This window comes from Alosa alosa, chromosome 6, assembly GCF_017589495.1.
Source record: "Alosa alosa isolate M-15738 ecotype Scorff River chromosome 6, AALO_Geno_1.1, whole genome shotgun sequence".
In the NCBI taxonomy this organism is placed as follows: Eukaryota; Metazoa; Chordata; class Actinopteri; order Clupeiformes; family Clupeidae; genus Alosa; species Alosa alosa.
Window position 1 is genome coordinate 6,456,577 of NC_063194.1, and position 14,384 is coordinate 6,470,960.

Here is a 14,384-nt window from a genome sequence, read left to right on the forward strand (position 1 = left end):
TTCTTTCATTCTATTTTTTCTCTTTGTCTTTTTTAGACATAAATGTGAGAATAGTGAGGAACATGCAGTATTTCAGTAAATGTATTACAACTTAGACTGCTTGCCTTTTTAACTGTAGATGTTGTTGCTTTAGAAAGACACTTCCATGAAAAAGCAATCAAACCCACTGAAAGTATTACTTTTTAAGCAATACATAGGGTGTTTTATATTGTGTCTGGTTTATATATAAAAAATGTGTGTATGTGTAATAAGCACTTGGGGTAATTTGTAAGTCCGTTTAAATTATAGTCAGATGACCCAGATTCCACTCTCAGCTGTCTCTCACAGAAGAACATTAAAGTTCATTGTGAGTGTTAACTTATACAATCAGTGTGGAAATCTGTTTGACACTTGTCATTGTTTCCTAATGCTTGATAATGATGCCCTTTGACTTAATTAGAAGCTGTGCGGTTAACATGTCATGTTTGTGGAAAAAAAGTTAAATCTGAGACTTCCACTGTCAAATCATAATTCATGTATCCCTACTGTTGCATGAAGGAACATCTCTAATGAATAACATAATTGCAGTGTAATTCACTGCAATGGCATCTATCGTCAATCCTCTGCACAAAAAAAAATAAATCTTAATTTGAGAATAAATGATCCACTGTTACAGCTGGGGAAATAACAATGCATGTTAACAAAGTGCTTTAATTCACGGTTCCTTTAAGCGTTATGGGATTTTGTTATTGTGAGCAGTGTGAAATTACAACATTTATTTTGGTTCCATTTTTTTGGTAGATTTAATTTCTTCTGTTATGACCTGTTAAAGGTATTTTACTTTAAATTACTTTTCCTTTTCTGGAAATGATGTTTTTATGTTTTATTGCTACAATTGATTAGCGTGCCTATGAAACTTTTTTCCTCACTTAGTTAGAAGTCTCTTTTTTTGGCATTTGTTTTCAAATATTCACACCTACGTAATGGCTTTATTTATTGCACATCTCAATGCTTGCATGGTGCAGGAAAAAACACAAGATCTGTAAATGAAGCGACACGCTACTACAGTGTTATGTAAGAGAATGGAAGTGAGGTAGAGCTTACCAAGTGGATCTTTTAATTATTGTTTTTGTTTGTTTTTCATGGTGGATGACTTGAATTAATAATGTGCATGTTGTTCTCCTCCCTTTCCCACCTGCATGCAGGGGTTTGGTTTCGTAACTTTCGAAAGTAGTGCAGATGCGGACAGGGCGAGGGAGAAATTACATGGCACCGTGGTAGAAGGCCGTAAAATAGAGGTGCATGTAACATATATTTTCCCTTCTCAAGACAAAAGAAAAAACTATTCTTTCTGCAGTTTGTTTATTTGTTTTTTGTTTGTATGTGTGTATGTTTGTATGTATGTATGTATGTATGTATGTATGTATGTATGTATGTATGTGTGTTTTTTATTATTTGCGTTCTGTCTATTTCTCTCTTTCTCTCTCTCTTTCAATTTCGGTTCGTTCACGTCCATGTCTGCTTCACTCTCATTTCACCCATCTCCAGGTGCATCACTGATTTCTGTTCTTGTGCAACCACCCCCCTTCCCTCCCTCATCTCTCTCCCTCTCTCCACTTTTTCAGTTTGATTTCATCGTATATACTCATAGACATGTGCCAAGTTTGACTGCTGTGACTGTGATATGTGCACAAAATATGATTCCATCCAGGATTGGGTTAGAATTATGTTTTTATTTAATGTGGAATTGTGTTCTTATTATCTTATTGTTTTTGTTTTTAATTGAGTTGGCATTTAATTCAGTTATCTTGTGTTTTGAAGTGCATACTTTGGCTTAGTGAGCTAAAAAGGGTGCAGTAACTTTGGCAGAGCAAACACAGCACACTCATTGGGATTGTCTGGTGATGGCTAGTGACCCTATTGCAGGGTTGACGAGGGATATGCGGTGGCTTGAAACTAAGCACACTAAATCCAGCAAAAGCGTTAATTGGGACGGTAGGGATGCGCCGGGGAAGCTGTGATCACAGAGAGAGCTGTGTGGCTCCTCCAAAAAACTCTTAAGCTTGACCCGCTCAGGGCCATCCCAGACTGCAATCTGACTCACATTCCTCCTACCAAGGAGAGAAAAAAGAGAGAGAGAGAAAGAAATGAGGCGGAGAATGAAGGAGGGAAAAAAAGTTGTTATCTGTGTTGCATAAAATGAAGAAAGAATAAAGACGGAGCATATGTGCTCTCGTTAGTCCAGAAAAACAACAACAACAAAAGTGTCCGAGTGTCACCACTGACTCCCACTCAACACTGTCTGTAGCTTCTCAGAGAGACTTTTTTGTAGAGTGATTCCCGTCCCAGGCACGTGGGGGACTCCGAGGCGAGTCCGGCCCCCAGTCCGGCGCTGGGTCTTTTGCGAGGCCGACTCTGTGCTGGATGAGGGCCGGGTCCGTACCGGAATCACTCGCGTTCTCTGGGGTTTTGACTCGGTGCAGCCTCTTAGTAAGCTTTTGCATATTTTGCCTTCTCGTTTCCTCCCCCCCTCCTCCCCCTTTTCCAATGATAGCATGTAGAGCCCTCACCAAACTCTCAGTAACCATGGTAACAATACACACACATGCGGGGTGGCTGGAATGGTAAGTGGAGCAATCCATCTGCCATGTCACGTAATTTTACGCGCTGATACCACGTGGTTATCTTTCTTTTCTCTAATTTTTTTTGGACTTGTTCAGTTTTATTTTGTTTTGTTTTTTCTTGATGCTATTTCTCTTGGTGCGCGTTGTACTTTTTAAGTGTCCGTTTAGCTGCGTGAGAGACACTGACTTGGACTGGATTGACTCGTTGCACATTTTACTCAGACTGTTAACTTCGTTACTGTGTATGAAATAATGCACCCTCTTATATTGCTTTTGTTAGCTGTCGTTCGAAAAGCTGGAATGATTTCATTTGGTTCCTCTATTTTGGTTTGATTTTTTCTTTTCCTGGGTTGTCGTTCTTTGGTTCTGATTCTTGCGATGATACGAAAGGCTCCTGTTACGAGTGTTTGAATGCTAAGTGTTGCTTTTTTTCTAATGGTACTTCTGAAGATCTGTTACTGTATGTTGCACAATGCCAATGTTGTCTGCCCTTTTTTCTCCTTTGACATTTTCTTTATTTTTTTCGCCTTTTCCGTTAACCGAGTCGTTCCTCCCCCTCCTCCACTGCATGCCCTTTCATATATGAGAAGCTTTTCGTTTGTTGAGTGCATTTTGTGTGTTTTTTCGTTATTCCACTCTCTTTCTTTTTAAAATGATCATCTGATGACAAAGCATGCTGAAAACAATCTCTCAAATGAAATTATTGCAAATATCTTTATTTGCTTTGTATGTCCTTTTAGTATTTATGTATGAGATTTGTTTTAAGTGAAATTGATTTGTTTGTTATGATGGTAGTCGTAATTGCGTAAATGCTTTTACACATAACATAGTGATATGAATGCATGCATTTATTTCAAAATATTTATATTATCCATCTGTGCCAGTGCGACTTGTACTGATACACTCTTTTCTGTGCTTAGGTTAACAATGCAACAGCTCGAGTAATGACAAATAAGAAGACAGTGAACCCATATGCAAATGGTAAGTCACAGATCAAACATGCTCAGAATGCAAACCTGTTAATCATGCACATTGAGGTTTATCTCACTAATATCATTTTTGAAACGTCATCCTAAATAAGGAAAGATAAATAAAATATCCTGGTGTAGCTAGTCACAGTCCTCTTTGCCTTTCACAACTCTTAAAGAAAAGATTTTTTGGTAAGTTCAGCTGTTTTAAGGAAAGGATTTTTAGCAAAAGCTGTCCTCAGCGGGGCTTTCATTTGAGTGACAGGCACTTTCACTGGAGCGGAGATGTGCGACTGTGCCAGATGACCGGGGAGGGGACATCGTTGCCCCTTCCCTGTGCCCCCTTCAGCTTGACCTTTGACCTCTGTTCAGTCAGCTGTCTCCACAAGGCCGAGACGTGTCTGCCATCACCCCCAGCGCCCGCCCCCCTTCTCAGAGTGCCGCAGCAGGCATGGTGGGCAGTGGTGGCAGCGTCTGCCGAGTGTGATTAACCTGCCGAGTCGGCCGCTGGCCCACGTCCCACTCCCCCGCGCGTGTCTCTCTGCACGACGCCCGCAAAGTTTTTAATTGTTGTGAGCAGAGTGCGCTTGCCTGCTTTTTCTCCTCTCTTCTGCTGCCCTCTATCTATCACCCTTCCCCCTCTCTCTCTCTCTCTCTCTCTCTCTCTCTCTCTCTCTCTCTCTCTCTCTAATTTCCCCTCCCCACTGAAATGTTTTAAAGTTTGATATAAAGATGCAAACTGCAACAACCTTTCCACTGCCAATATGTCTCAGAGGCTTTTTTCCCAATCATCTCACATCTCTTGTTCTCTCCCTTTCAGGCTCTCTCCCTCTCTCCTTCACTTTCTCCATCGTGCTCTGCCTCTCTCTTTTTGCGTCTCTTCTCATTCTGTTTGAGCTCTCTTGTCTCGCACTCCCTTGCTCAGTCGCTACTGCTCTCTCTCTCTCTCTCTCTCTCTCTCTTTCTCTCTCCGTCTCTTCTCATTCTGTTTGAGCTCTCTTGCACTCCCTTGCTCTAGCCCTTGCTACTGCTCTCCCTCTCTCTCTCCCTCTCTCTCTCCCTCTCTCTCTCCCCCTCTCAGACGAAGCTTATACTGACAGGCCATTTGTAGAAGTTAGAGTTTGAGAGAGATCTGTCAGACGGCTCTCCTCCTCATCCCGCCGCGGCATGACAGGCCGCTTCGCTCCGGCCTGCCCCTCAGCCGGCATCATTAAGCCGGTGCTGCCGCACGCGGACTGGGCCCTTAGTTAGCCATGATTTCAACATCGCTAACCCCCGACGAGATCAGATGGAAATCCCAGGGAATAGGAAAAAAAACGAGAGAGGGCTCGGAGAGATGAGATTTAACACTCCTATGCTTTTTTCTGTCTCCCTTTTTTCTGTGTGTGTGTGTGTGTGTGTGTGTGTGTGTGTCCAGGCTGGAAGCTGAATCCAGTTGTGGGTGCGGTCTACAGTCCAGAATTCTATGCAGGTAGGTTTATAGTGGTGTATGATCATGAGGAGTTATTCATGTTCATGTTTTTATGTTTCCGATTTTTGTGTTGGTAAATTAGATTTGAACCTTCACTTTATGTAATCAAATTGGCATTATCTATTACATGTAATCGTGTGGTGACTAATCATGTGCTTAATGAACTGTTGTATTGATCTTAGCAGTTCAGACCATATTACTTAGTAAAACTGCTGAAAACAGTATTTACTTTTTACTCAGATAATGTAAATTTAAATTTGCTTTGCCTAAGGATTCAGCCTCAATAGACCAGCAACTGACAAGTAGTATGCTATTGAAACCCTAACTTCAGCAATGCCAGAATCTAAAAATAAATTACTTTTACAAAAAACATGAGCCTACTCTCTGGAAAGGAAATGGGACCATAAAAAGACTGAGATAAAGAAATGCCTAATTAAAGGCTATTTTAAAGGAGGTTATCATTAAACAGACTCATGTTGTGGGACCGAGGAGGTACATTATGGAGTGACCTCAATCTTTTGGTCTCCTCCTGAGGAGCTGCTGGCCGTGGCTCTAACGACTGGCGCTCTGGCAGCCAGAGACTGATTATTCCAATCACCCAGAGGCCTCCACTCCTCTCGCACAATGTGCAGATCCGGCACTGGTGATTGGCAAGAGGGCCCACTGTCCCAACGCACTGGCACAACCCAAAAAAACACAAAGCACAAACGGTCTCTGTGATCCCACTTTCTACCACCAGCCTTGAGGGAGGGGATGGGCTTCAGGCCGAGAGGATTGTGGGAAGGGAGGGATTGAAAAACAGAAAAAGAAGGGATGGAAGGGAAGAGCGTATCCCTTTTTGGTGTCATTCTCTTTGTGTGTCTCATTGTCAATCCTTGGCCATCTCTTGGCCTGACCTTCCTTTAACCATCATTACTAACCTTCGCACATTACGGTGAAAAATATTGAAATTGTATGATAATGGGAACTCTGTGGGCGGAGGGAAAGAAAGCGGCTGAAATGGAGCCCTAATTGTCTGTCCTCACAAGGGCATCAAAGGGATGAAATATATTTTGTGAATTAAAATCAATATTTTGAATTTCTCTGGACAGGCGTTTTCCTAATTCAGTGCACATTCTGTTAATTACAAAATGGCTCATTATTGATTTGCTTTCGTCTCACCTTTCAAGTCTCCAAACTGCCCACAACCCATTAGCAGGCTTACATTTAGGGGTTTTGGACTGCAGCCCCCCATTTATAATTAGAGTGTCGTTAATAGGCTCTGATTGTGCTGAATCTGCTAAATGCCTCTGATGATTGTGTTTAGGTAACATCTAAAAATAGATATTGACAAGTTGCACCCCCCAACACACACACACACACACACCCCGATCAGACTGGGAGATCGGGGTTAAAACGCCTGTGTCTGCATTTAAGCAATCGTCAACGCTTGCAGTTTGGCTGTCGCACTTCAAAAGCGATAGTAAATCAAGGGAATGGATCTGAGATAAGTACGTGGATCAGGAGGCGGGAATGGAGTACGGCTGCGGTGTTTGTGCCGATTCGCCCGCGCTTCTGAATCATGGGGGGTGGGGGGGGGTAGGAGGAGGAGGGAGGGGAGAGTCCAGGCTAGGCGGTAGGCGCCAGAGCGACCACTTGAACTTTGTCTCACCTGAGGCAGGGCGGTTGATTTAAGACGTGTTTGATGTTCATTAATGGGGTCCTGCACGGGTGGAAATGAAAGCTATCAGGAGAACTGCGCCGGAGCAGAGCAGAGCTGCCTGCTGCCCGCTACCTGATCTCTGATTAAGTGTTGTGTCTCAGAGAGATTAGGAGATGGGCTGGAAATTAGACTTGGACCAATTTGCACCAAATGGATTATAGAAATGGAGCTGGACTTCCCCCTCAATGGGAAATCTAAAGGACTGCTCATTGCAGCATGTCGCATCTACTGTAGGCTTCATCTGCAGCCAGGCATTTTGGAAAACGTATTATGCAATCAAAAACTCACTGACTTTACGTCTATGTAGCAAACATAAAGTGCTGTGTGTCAAGATGTACAGCCACACTACTCGCATTGCAAATTGCCATAAAATGATTGAAAAAAAAGTAATAGCATTCTACACCCTCTTTGTAATGCCACTTCAACAAAACTCATTACAGTGTGAATTTGCATATGCAGCAAGCTAGAAAATCACATAACTCGTTGTTGAGCAATCTTGCTTCCCTCTTTGTAATTTGCACAGTTTGGGTGTGTTTATGTCGAACCATTAAAGACAGCTGTAACATATGCGGCGGTCATGCTACATATATCTAGCACTTTTTAATGAGAAAATCTCACTCTTTCGTTGCAAACTCTTTATGTCGTTTTAAAAGTGCTGAGTTTTGTTGAGGAGTCCCAAGCTGTTTCATTCACTCGAACAGCACACTTGTTTCAAGCACTCTCACAAAAAATAAATCGAAAGAAATTTATTTGTGTTTTAATTAAATAGGATGGGTGGGTGAGGTGGAGTGAGGGGGGCGGGCAGAACACTGATTTTATGTGTGGGTGTGTGTGAGAGAGAGAGAGAGAGAGAGAGAAGTACGAAAGAGGAGCATATTGAAAAGAAGAAAGCCCCTGAAACATCCTCTGGTCATTCCCTCCATTGTGATGTGAGCAGGGGAGATTGCATGGAGGAGAAGAACAATGAGAAATGACCTGGACATGTGTAAGGAGATGATTAAACATGTACATTAATTAAGTGTCTTTTTTAATGCACTTGAACACTCTGCAGTGTGATAAAGCGCTGGGATTACAAAGCAACTAATGATGGAACGGTGAAAGGAGAACGTTTCTGTTCGCTATTAACCAACTGCAGCACTTTAAAGAGACACAAAATGAGAGAGGAAAGGGAAAAGAGAGAGCATAGAAAATGGCTAAATTGGCTAAAAAAATATCTCACACGAATGGTGAGAAGTGTAAATAAGGAGGGGACGACGAAGAGACGTTCTTTGCCTTTCTCTTTGCTAATGAGTCAAAAAAGAGATTTGGGCAATTACTTGAAACCAGTGTCCTGATTAATTTTTACACATTCTTCAATTTGTCTTTCTTTTGTCTGGGGCTTTTGGACAGTGGGAAATTCGAACACTTCCATTTCTGGGGCCCCATTTTCCGCACCACACCAAAGCTAATTTCTCATAATTGGGAGGTTCTTGCTGTAATTTCACCCTGTATCAAACACTTCAAGTAACCCAGAAAAGCATTTTATAGAGCATAAAGCGTGCTGGCGTTTTATGAACTGGGCATACGGAGAGACATTTGCCACTGTAAAGCCCCCCAACAATGTTTATGAAGCATGGGACTATCAACCCCCCAACCAGTATCCACATCTTCCTGGGTACCCCCACCCCAGCTCAGCCCACCCCACCCCCCAAAAGCTTGCAGCTCCACGCCAACGACAGAAATGATTAGGCCACAAAGCAGTTGTACACTTTTATGGCTGTGATGTGGAGGCAGCCTCCTGTTGGTTGGAGCATCTGCTCCGGCGTAATCGCTCTCGCGCAGCAATAAAAACCGACTCACGCGTTCATACCCCCGCCGCACACACGCACACAATTTTTCATCCAATGCATGGCTGGAGCAGAGTACTGCAGCACCAATGACCCCCACCACCCCACCCTCTTTCTCCACTTACACACACACACACACACACACACACACAGAAGCACACCCCCTTCGTCATCCACAGTGAGCTTTCCCTTTCCCTATCCCTGCCCCCCTAACCCCCCTGCCACCTACCCTCACTTCCAACATTTGAAATGAAAGAGCATGATCTAAGTTGTTTATACTGTAAATATTCATGGTAGATATATCGGCACATGTTTATTTTTCCTGTGTGGGCCATTCTACATATCAAAGGCTGCGTTCGCCAAATATGCAAAAGTGAGCGGATCATGTTTCAAACCTGGCTGTCAGATCACTTTCCAGTTACGGAGGGGAAGAAAGAGAGAGAGAAAGAAACAGAATCTACTGCTGGTGATTTTTCACTTCTGTTTCCGGGGCCTGTGGCCACAACACTGCCATTCCCCATTGTGTTTTTCTGTGGCGTTGATCTCAGCCACCAGCCACCAAGCAGCTCCAGACATAAATTTGTTTAAAGGAATGATTAATCCAGTTTCCCCCTGCATTCATGTGTACACAGAGAGGCGTCGAGCAGACTAGCTCCTCATTTAAAGATTAGGCGAGCAGGAACGAGGAGGGCGGATTACATTTCAGTGACATGGCAAGCCTCTCAACAGACCGCAGGGCACTGGCCTCCAGACTGAGCCGGCCTCAACTTCACCAGCGTGCTAATGTGCCTTTCAGAAACAGTCTGCCTTTCCCTTTCACTTTGAATTTAATAGAATCAGGGAGGAGGATTTATTTCCCCAGGATGTTAGCAACTCTATCCCAGGTAAAACTAATTAATTTCCTTGTCAAAATCGAAGGCAAAATAGACATTAAAAAGGCAATTTGAGCCTCTTTAGCTCCAGGGCCTGGCACCCCAGCCCCCCCATGGTCCGACGATATCAAGGTGACAAAAGGATGAAATGGAACAATTATTGCGGCTCACCTTTACTAGGACCCTTCTCTCTCACCACAGCTCCCACAACTCTCAATTTTTCATTAGCCAAATGAATGATTCAATGTTTCCATTACCTTTTTATTAGATCTCATTTTTAAAAGCTGTATAATTAAAGAAGGAAACCACTGCCTATTCTTCCCTCACCCCAACTCACACACCACACTCAAATTAAGCCTCTTACAAGTCATTTCCAGCAACCATTGGCCTGTTAAGATTAATGATATGTTAGCAACAATGTACGACTTATTTTCCTTTTCAAAGCTCCCGGCTTTAGGCCCTTATGTGTGTGTGTGTGTGTGAGGGGGGGCAGACATCAATGAGAATGTCTCATTACAATAAGCATGCATAGATAGGACCACCTGTGTGTGTATCATCATTTGCTGAGCTAATATGGAATATTCAGCAGTTACTGTATATTCATATACATAAATCACATCGAAAGAACAGTGTCTTTGTTCAAAGGGAAGCTGATTTATTTTTACTGTGTTGGTCCCCAAATTTAAAAGGCAAATTTATGTACTCTCTCAAGGGTGACCCACGTGTTCATCTTTTGAACAGTGGTTGATGACAGGTTGATTTTACTGCCCTGTCATTCCACACCTTATTTTTCCAAAGGACATTTTGCTGGATGGGGTGCAATCAATTACTTCTGCTCTTTCCTCTCCTCGCCGTAAAATGGCCAGTCAGACTCAGAGAAATCAAGGGGAATTTGAACCTTGGAACCAATTGAAAGTTGGTCTGACATTCTTGGGCAGTTTCTCTGCCTTGCTGATTAGCTTGAGGGTTCACACAAACTCTTTACACCAACACATGTTTATTTATCTCTCTTTTTCTCTGTGTGTGTGTGTGTGTGTGTGTGTGTGTGTGTGTGTGTGTGTGTGTGTGTGTGTGTGTGTGTGTGTGTGTGTGTTTGTGTGCAGTGCCAGGCTTTCCTTACCCAGCAGCCACGGCGGCGGCGGCGTACAGAGGAGCACACTTAAGGGGAAGAGGGCGTACTGTCTACAACACGTTCAGGGCGGCTGCACCTCCCCCCCACATCCCTGCCTATGGAGGGTGAGTCACACCACACTCCCATTCGCTCCCCATCCATCTCTTTCTCCCTCTCTCTCTCTTCCCATTGTTGTTCTTTTCTCTCTCTCTCTCTCTCTCTCATCCTTCTCTCTCTTTCTTTAACCCTCTCTGTCGCATTGTTTCAACTCGACTTTAATTTTTCACTTTGTCTATCTATCCCCTCTCATTTTGTCTTTCTGTTTCTATCACTTCCTTTCCTTTCATTTTCCTCCTTGGTCGCTCTCTCTCTCTCTCTCTCTCTCTCTCTCTTTCCGTCTCTTGCTGTCATTCTGAACACTTTTTAATGGGGACTGCATGCGACTGCCTTCCCCTGCACAGAAACCCGGCACAGCATGTGGCCAATCAGAACGCCTGGAGATGTGCACCTTGCGCACACTGCTATGAGAAATGACTGTAATTTGCACTGTCATGGTCGGTGGCTTTAAGCATTTTTAATGTCACATGCTATGTAAATGCGCAGGCAGGATGAATGGGAACAGGAGATAGAGGAGAGGCGCCAAGCAACCAAAAGATGATTTCCCATTATTTGGTCCATTTTCGTGTTTGTGTCTGCGAGCAGTGATGTTCAAGAAGGCTTGGCCTGGGGTATTAGCTTTTTATTATTTGTTCGCACACAGAAGCTAGCCCCCCCCCCAAAAAAAAAAAAATCTAGACTGCCAAGCGGTGAGGTGCATCTGCTGGAGTGACAGCAAGATATGTACATCACAGATTGTTTTTCATTAACGTTGTTCAAGTATTTCAATTGCCCCCCTGACAGCTGTGCGTTGCATTATTAATTTTGTCTTATTGTGGCGGACGAACGAACGGCGCATTTGGCTGTCGCTCAAATGAGATGACGCAAAATGAAACCTCGCATTGTGGAGGAAATTCTCCGGCGTGTTTTTGAGAGTGCTACGCCAGAGGCTGTCATTAAATCAATACTTCATTCTGAGATCACAGTGAAAGTAACAAAATATGTGTGATCACAATGTACAAATGCTCTCCGGCACAAAATGTTATGAGGTACACTGAAGCAGGGCCCAGCAACTGTCGACATTCTAACTAAAGAATAGGCTATACAATACACATATCATATATATACATCAATCTATCTATCTATCTATCTATATATTTATCTATCTATCTATCTATCTATCTATGTCTGTCTGTCCCTTTATCTCAGCTACAGATCATCCATTCATTCATCCATCCAGCCATCCATGTTTCCTGCAATTTTCCCAATCGTCTACCTATTGATTCCATCACTATTGATATATATATATATATATATATATATATATATATATATATATATATATATATATATATATATCTACCCAACCTCTTTCCCTCTACAATAGCCTGTGTTTCACTATCTAACACACACACACACACACACACACACACACACACACACACACTGTGCATTGTCTCTGCGGTGGAGCGTGCAGAGCGAGCTGTGCTGTGGCGTGGCAGTAAAGTGGGGGGATAGGAGAGTATGTTAATGTGATGTATAATTGGGGGATTGGGGAGGCCCATCTGCTCCAGTGGCTCCCCAGCCTCCTTACCCAGTAAAGTGATGAGAGCCCACACTTCTATACTGTAGCCTGCTCCCCTTACAGCTGATGCTGTGTGTGTGTGTGTGTGTGTGTGTGTGTGTGTGTGTGTGTGTGTGTTTCACTAATGAATGGGATGGGGCTCGATGTAGTTGACTTGCACTTGAATGTGAACAAGCATACTAACATGAATGTATTTTTTTGTGTGTTTGTTTGTGTGTCTGCTCCAGTGTCGTATACCAGGACGGCTTTTACGGTGCAGATATTTATGTAAGTATTACCTGAAGCTGCATGCCCCATCCTTAAATTTCAAACCCTTACATTCACACCTATCTTTCGTTATGACCCAAAACAACACAAATCCATTTTGTATTTCACTGCACATTTCAGCCTATCAATTAACATTATACCTAAAATATCTCTACCTATATATTTCACAACCCAATTTATTGCAGACCTTCCTGTCATTGTCCTATATATTTTTGCGTTGGGCTTATAGTGTTGGCCAAAGCCCCTGCAGTGTATTCCCCCAGCGTTCCCGCTCCGTGGCCTCAGCCCTTCGCTTCAGACTGACAGAGTGGAGAGAGTAAGCACTGCAGCTGATAGGATCAGCTGTCCCAACGCTGTGCTTTTGTAATGAGAATCCAGACAGAGGCTGTTATGTGTGAAAGAGCTTGCTCGAGGGAGAAACCAAGGTGTGTGTGTGAGAGAGAGAGAGTGAGAGAGTACAGGGAGTCTAGCTGAGAATCAGCTGCATGGCAGACAGAGGAGAGAACAGCTGCTGCAGAAACCAGAAAGGAGTAGAGGTGTTAGATGTGTGTTGGTGTGGGAGAAATAAAGGGGAGAGGTGTTAGATGTGTGTTGGTGTGGGAGAAATAAAGGGGAGAGGTGTTAGATGTGTGTTGGTGTGGTGTGGTGTGCATGTCTGCATAGTTGCAGGTAGGTGAATTAGGTCGATGAGTGAATGCGAGAAGGACTGCAACATTATTATAACCCATCTGTGTTTGCTTATGTCTGTGTCTGTGTCTGTGACTGTGTGTGTGTGTGTGTGTGTGTGTGTGTGTGTGTGTGTGTGTGTGTGTGTGTGTGTGCTATTTTCCCTCTCCGCACCGAAAGTGAGATCCCATCGAGACTGACGGGGCCTGATGTATCCTCGCAATCCGCCTCCTCTGGGACGAAACAAATTGCGCAGGGTGACAAATGTGTGTGGAAATGGCGGGATGGGATCTCTCTGTGCTCCCGCCATTAGCCTGATGCCACAGTGGCTACGATTGATCACCGCACCGTGATAAGATCATTTAATATTCATTAGAAAACCAGCACTAGGACTGTATTTATATTTATTACAAAGCATCATTTGTGGAGCGGTTTGGTAAATTTAGTAAATGTTGGGACGAGGGGGCCGCGTAAAATGAAGCCACGCTAGCATAAAATAGACTGATGCTTGCTAAAGCCGGGGAGTCGGCACACACACACACACAAACACACACAAACACACACAAACACACACACACAGGCGCGCACGACACGCTACGGCACAAGTGAGACGGGAACCCAAATTGAATACACGCCTCACACAGAGTGGCAACCGTGCGTGCCATTGTGCTGCTCCCTCGCTCCAAAAAAAAGAGAAGAAGAAGAGGAGGAAGAAGCACTGTGAAATTAAAGCGGCGACAGAACGTGTGTTAGATTAAACTCCACGCACAGAGCAGGAGAGATTAAATATGCTAGCGTGTCCAATATGACTACGACACCCCATTAGGAGCACCCAGATAGGTGTGGAAATGAGAGAGTTGACGCTAAAAGCCCATCTTTTAAAAAAAAAAGAATGAAAGAAAGAAAGAAAGAAAGAAAGAAAGAAAGTATCACTGCCATGTTCCAGAGTGTACTGTCAAATTAAACGTTCAATTGCAAGCTAATGCGAAGACAACGCACAACACGCATTTGAGATTGCTATCAAGTAGGTAACAATGAGTGCGCGTGAGATATTGGTTGCTATGACATTTGGAATAATTATGGGTAAATATAGCTGGGGCGCTTGTGCGTGGGAAGAAGTTGTTAGAGAGACAGTTTAGTCGAGAATCACACTGTCGACTCTTCAACCCATCCTTACCTGCTACACCCGAGGTCATTTGGTGGTCAGTGTGGATTGA

The 14,384-nt window shown here is 43.5% G+C and overlaps 1 protein-coding gene across 3 annotated transcripts in view; it reads left to right on the forward strand.

Annotated features, from left to right (window-relative positions):
- rbfox1 (RNA binding fox-1 homolog 1) overlaps positions 1-14,384 on the forward strand; it is a gene marked incomplete at its 5' end in the record, with an annotated part of 37,853 nt that overhangs the window by 8,582 nt on the left and 14,887 nt on the right. For all 3 annotated transcript variants that reach the window (XM_048244971.1, XM_048244972.1, XM_048244973.1), the window contains 5 exon segments: positions 1,185-1,277; positions 3,524-3,584; positions 4,989-5,042; positions 10,546-10,678; positions 12,462-12,501. In XM_048244971.1, coding sequence (XP_048100928.1) covers positions 1,185-1,277; positions 3,524-3,584; positions 4,989-5,042; positions 10,546-10,678; positions 12,462-12,501 — 381 coding nt within the window.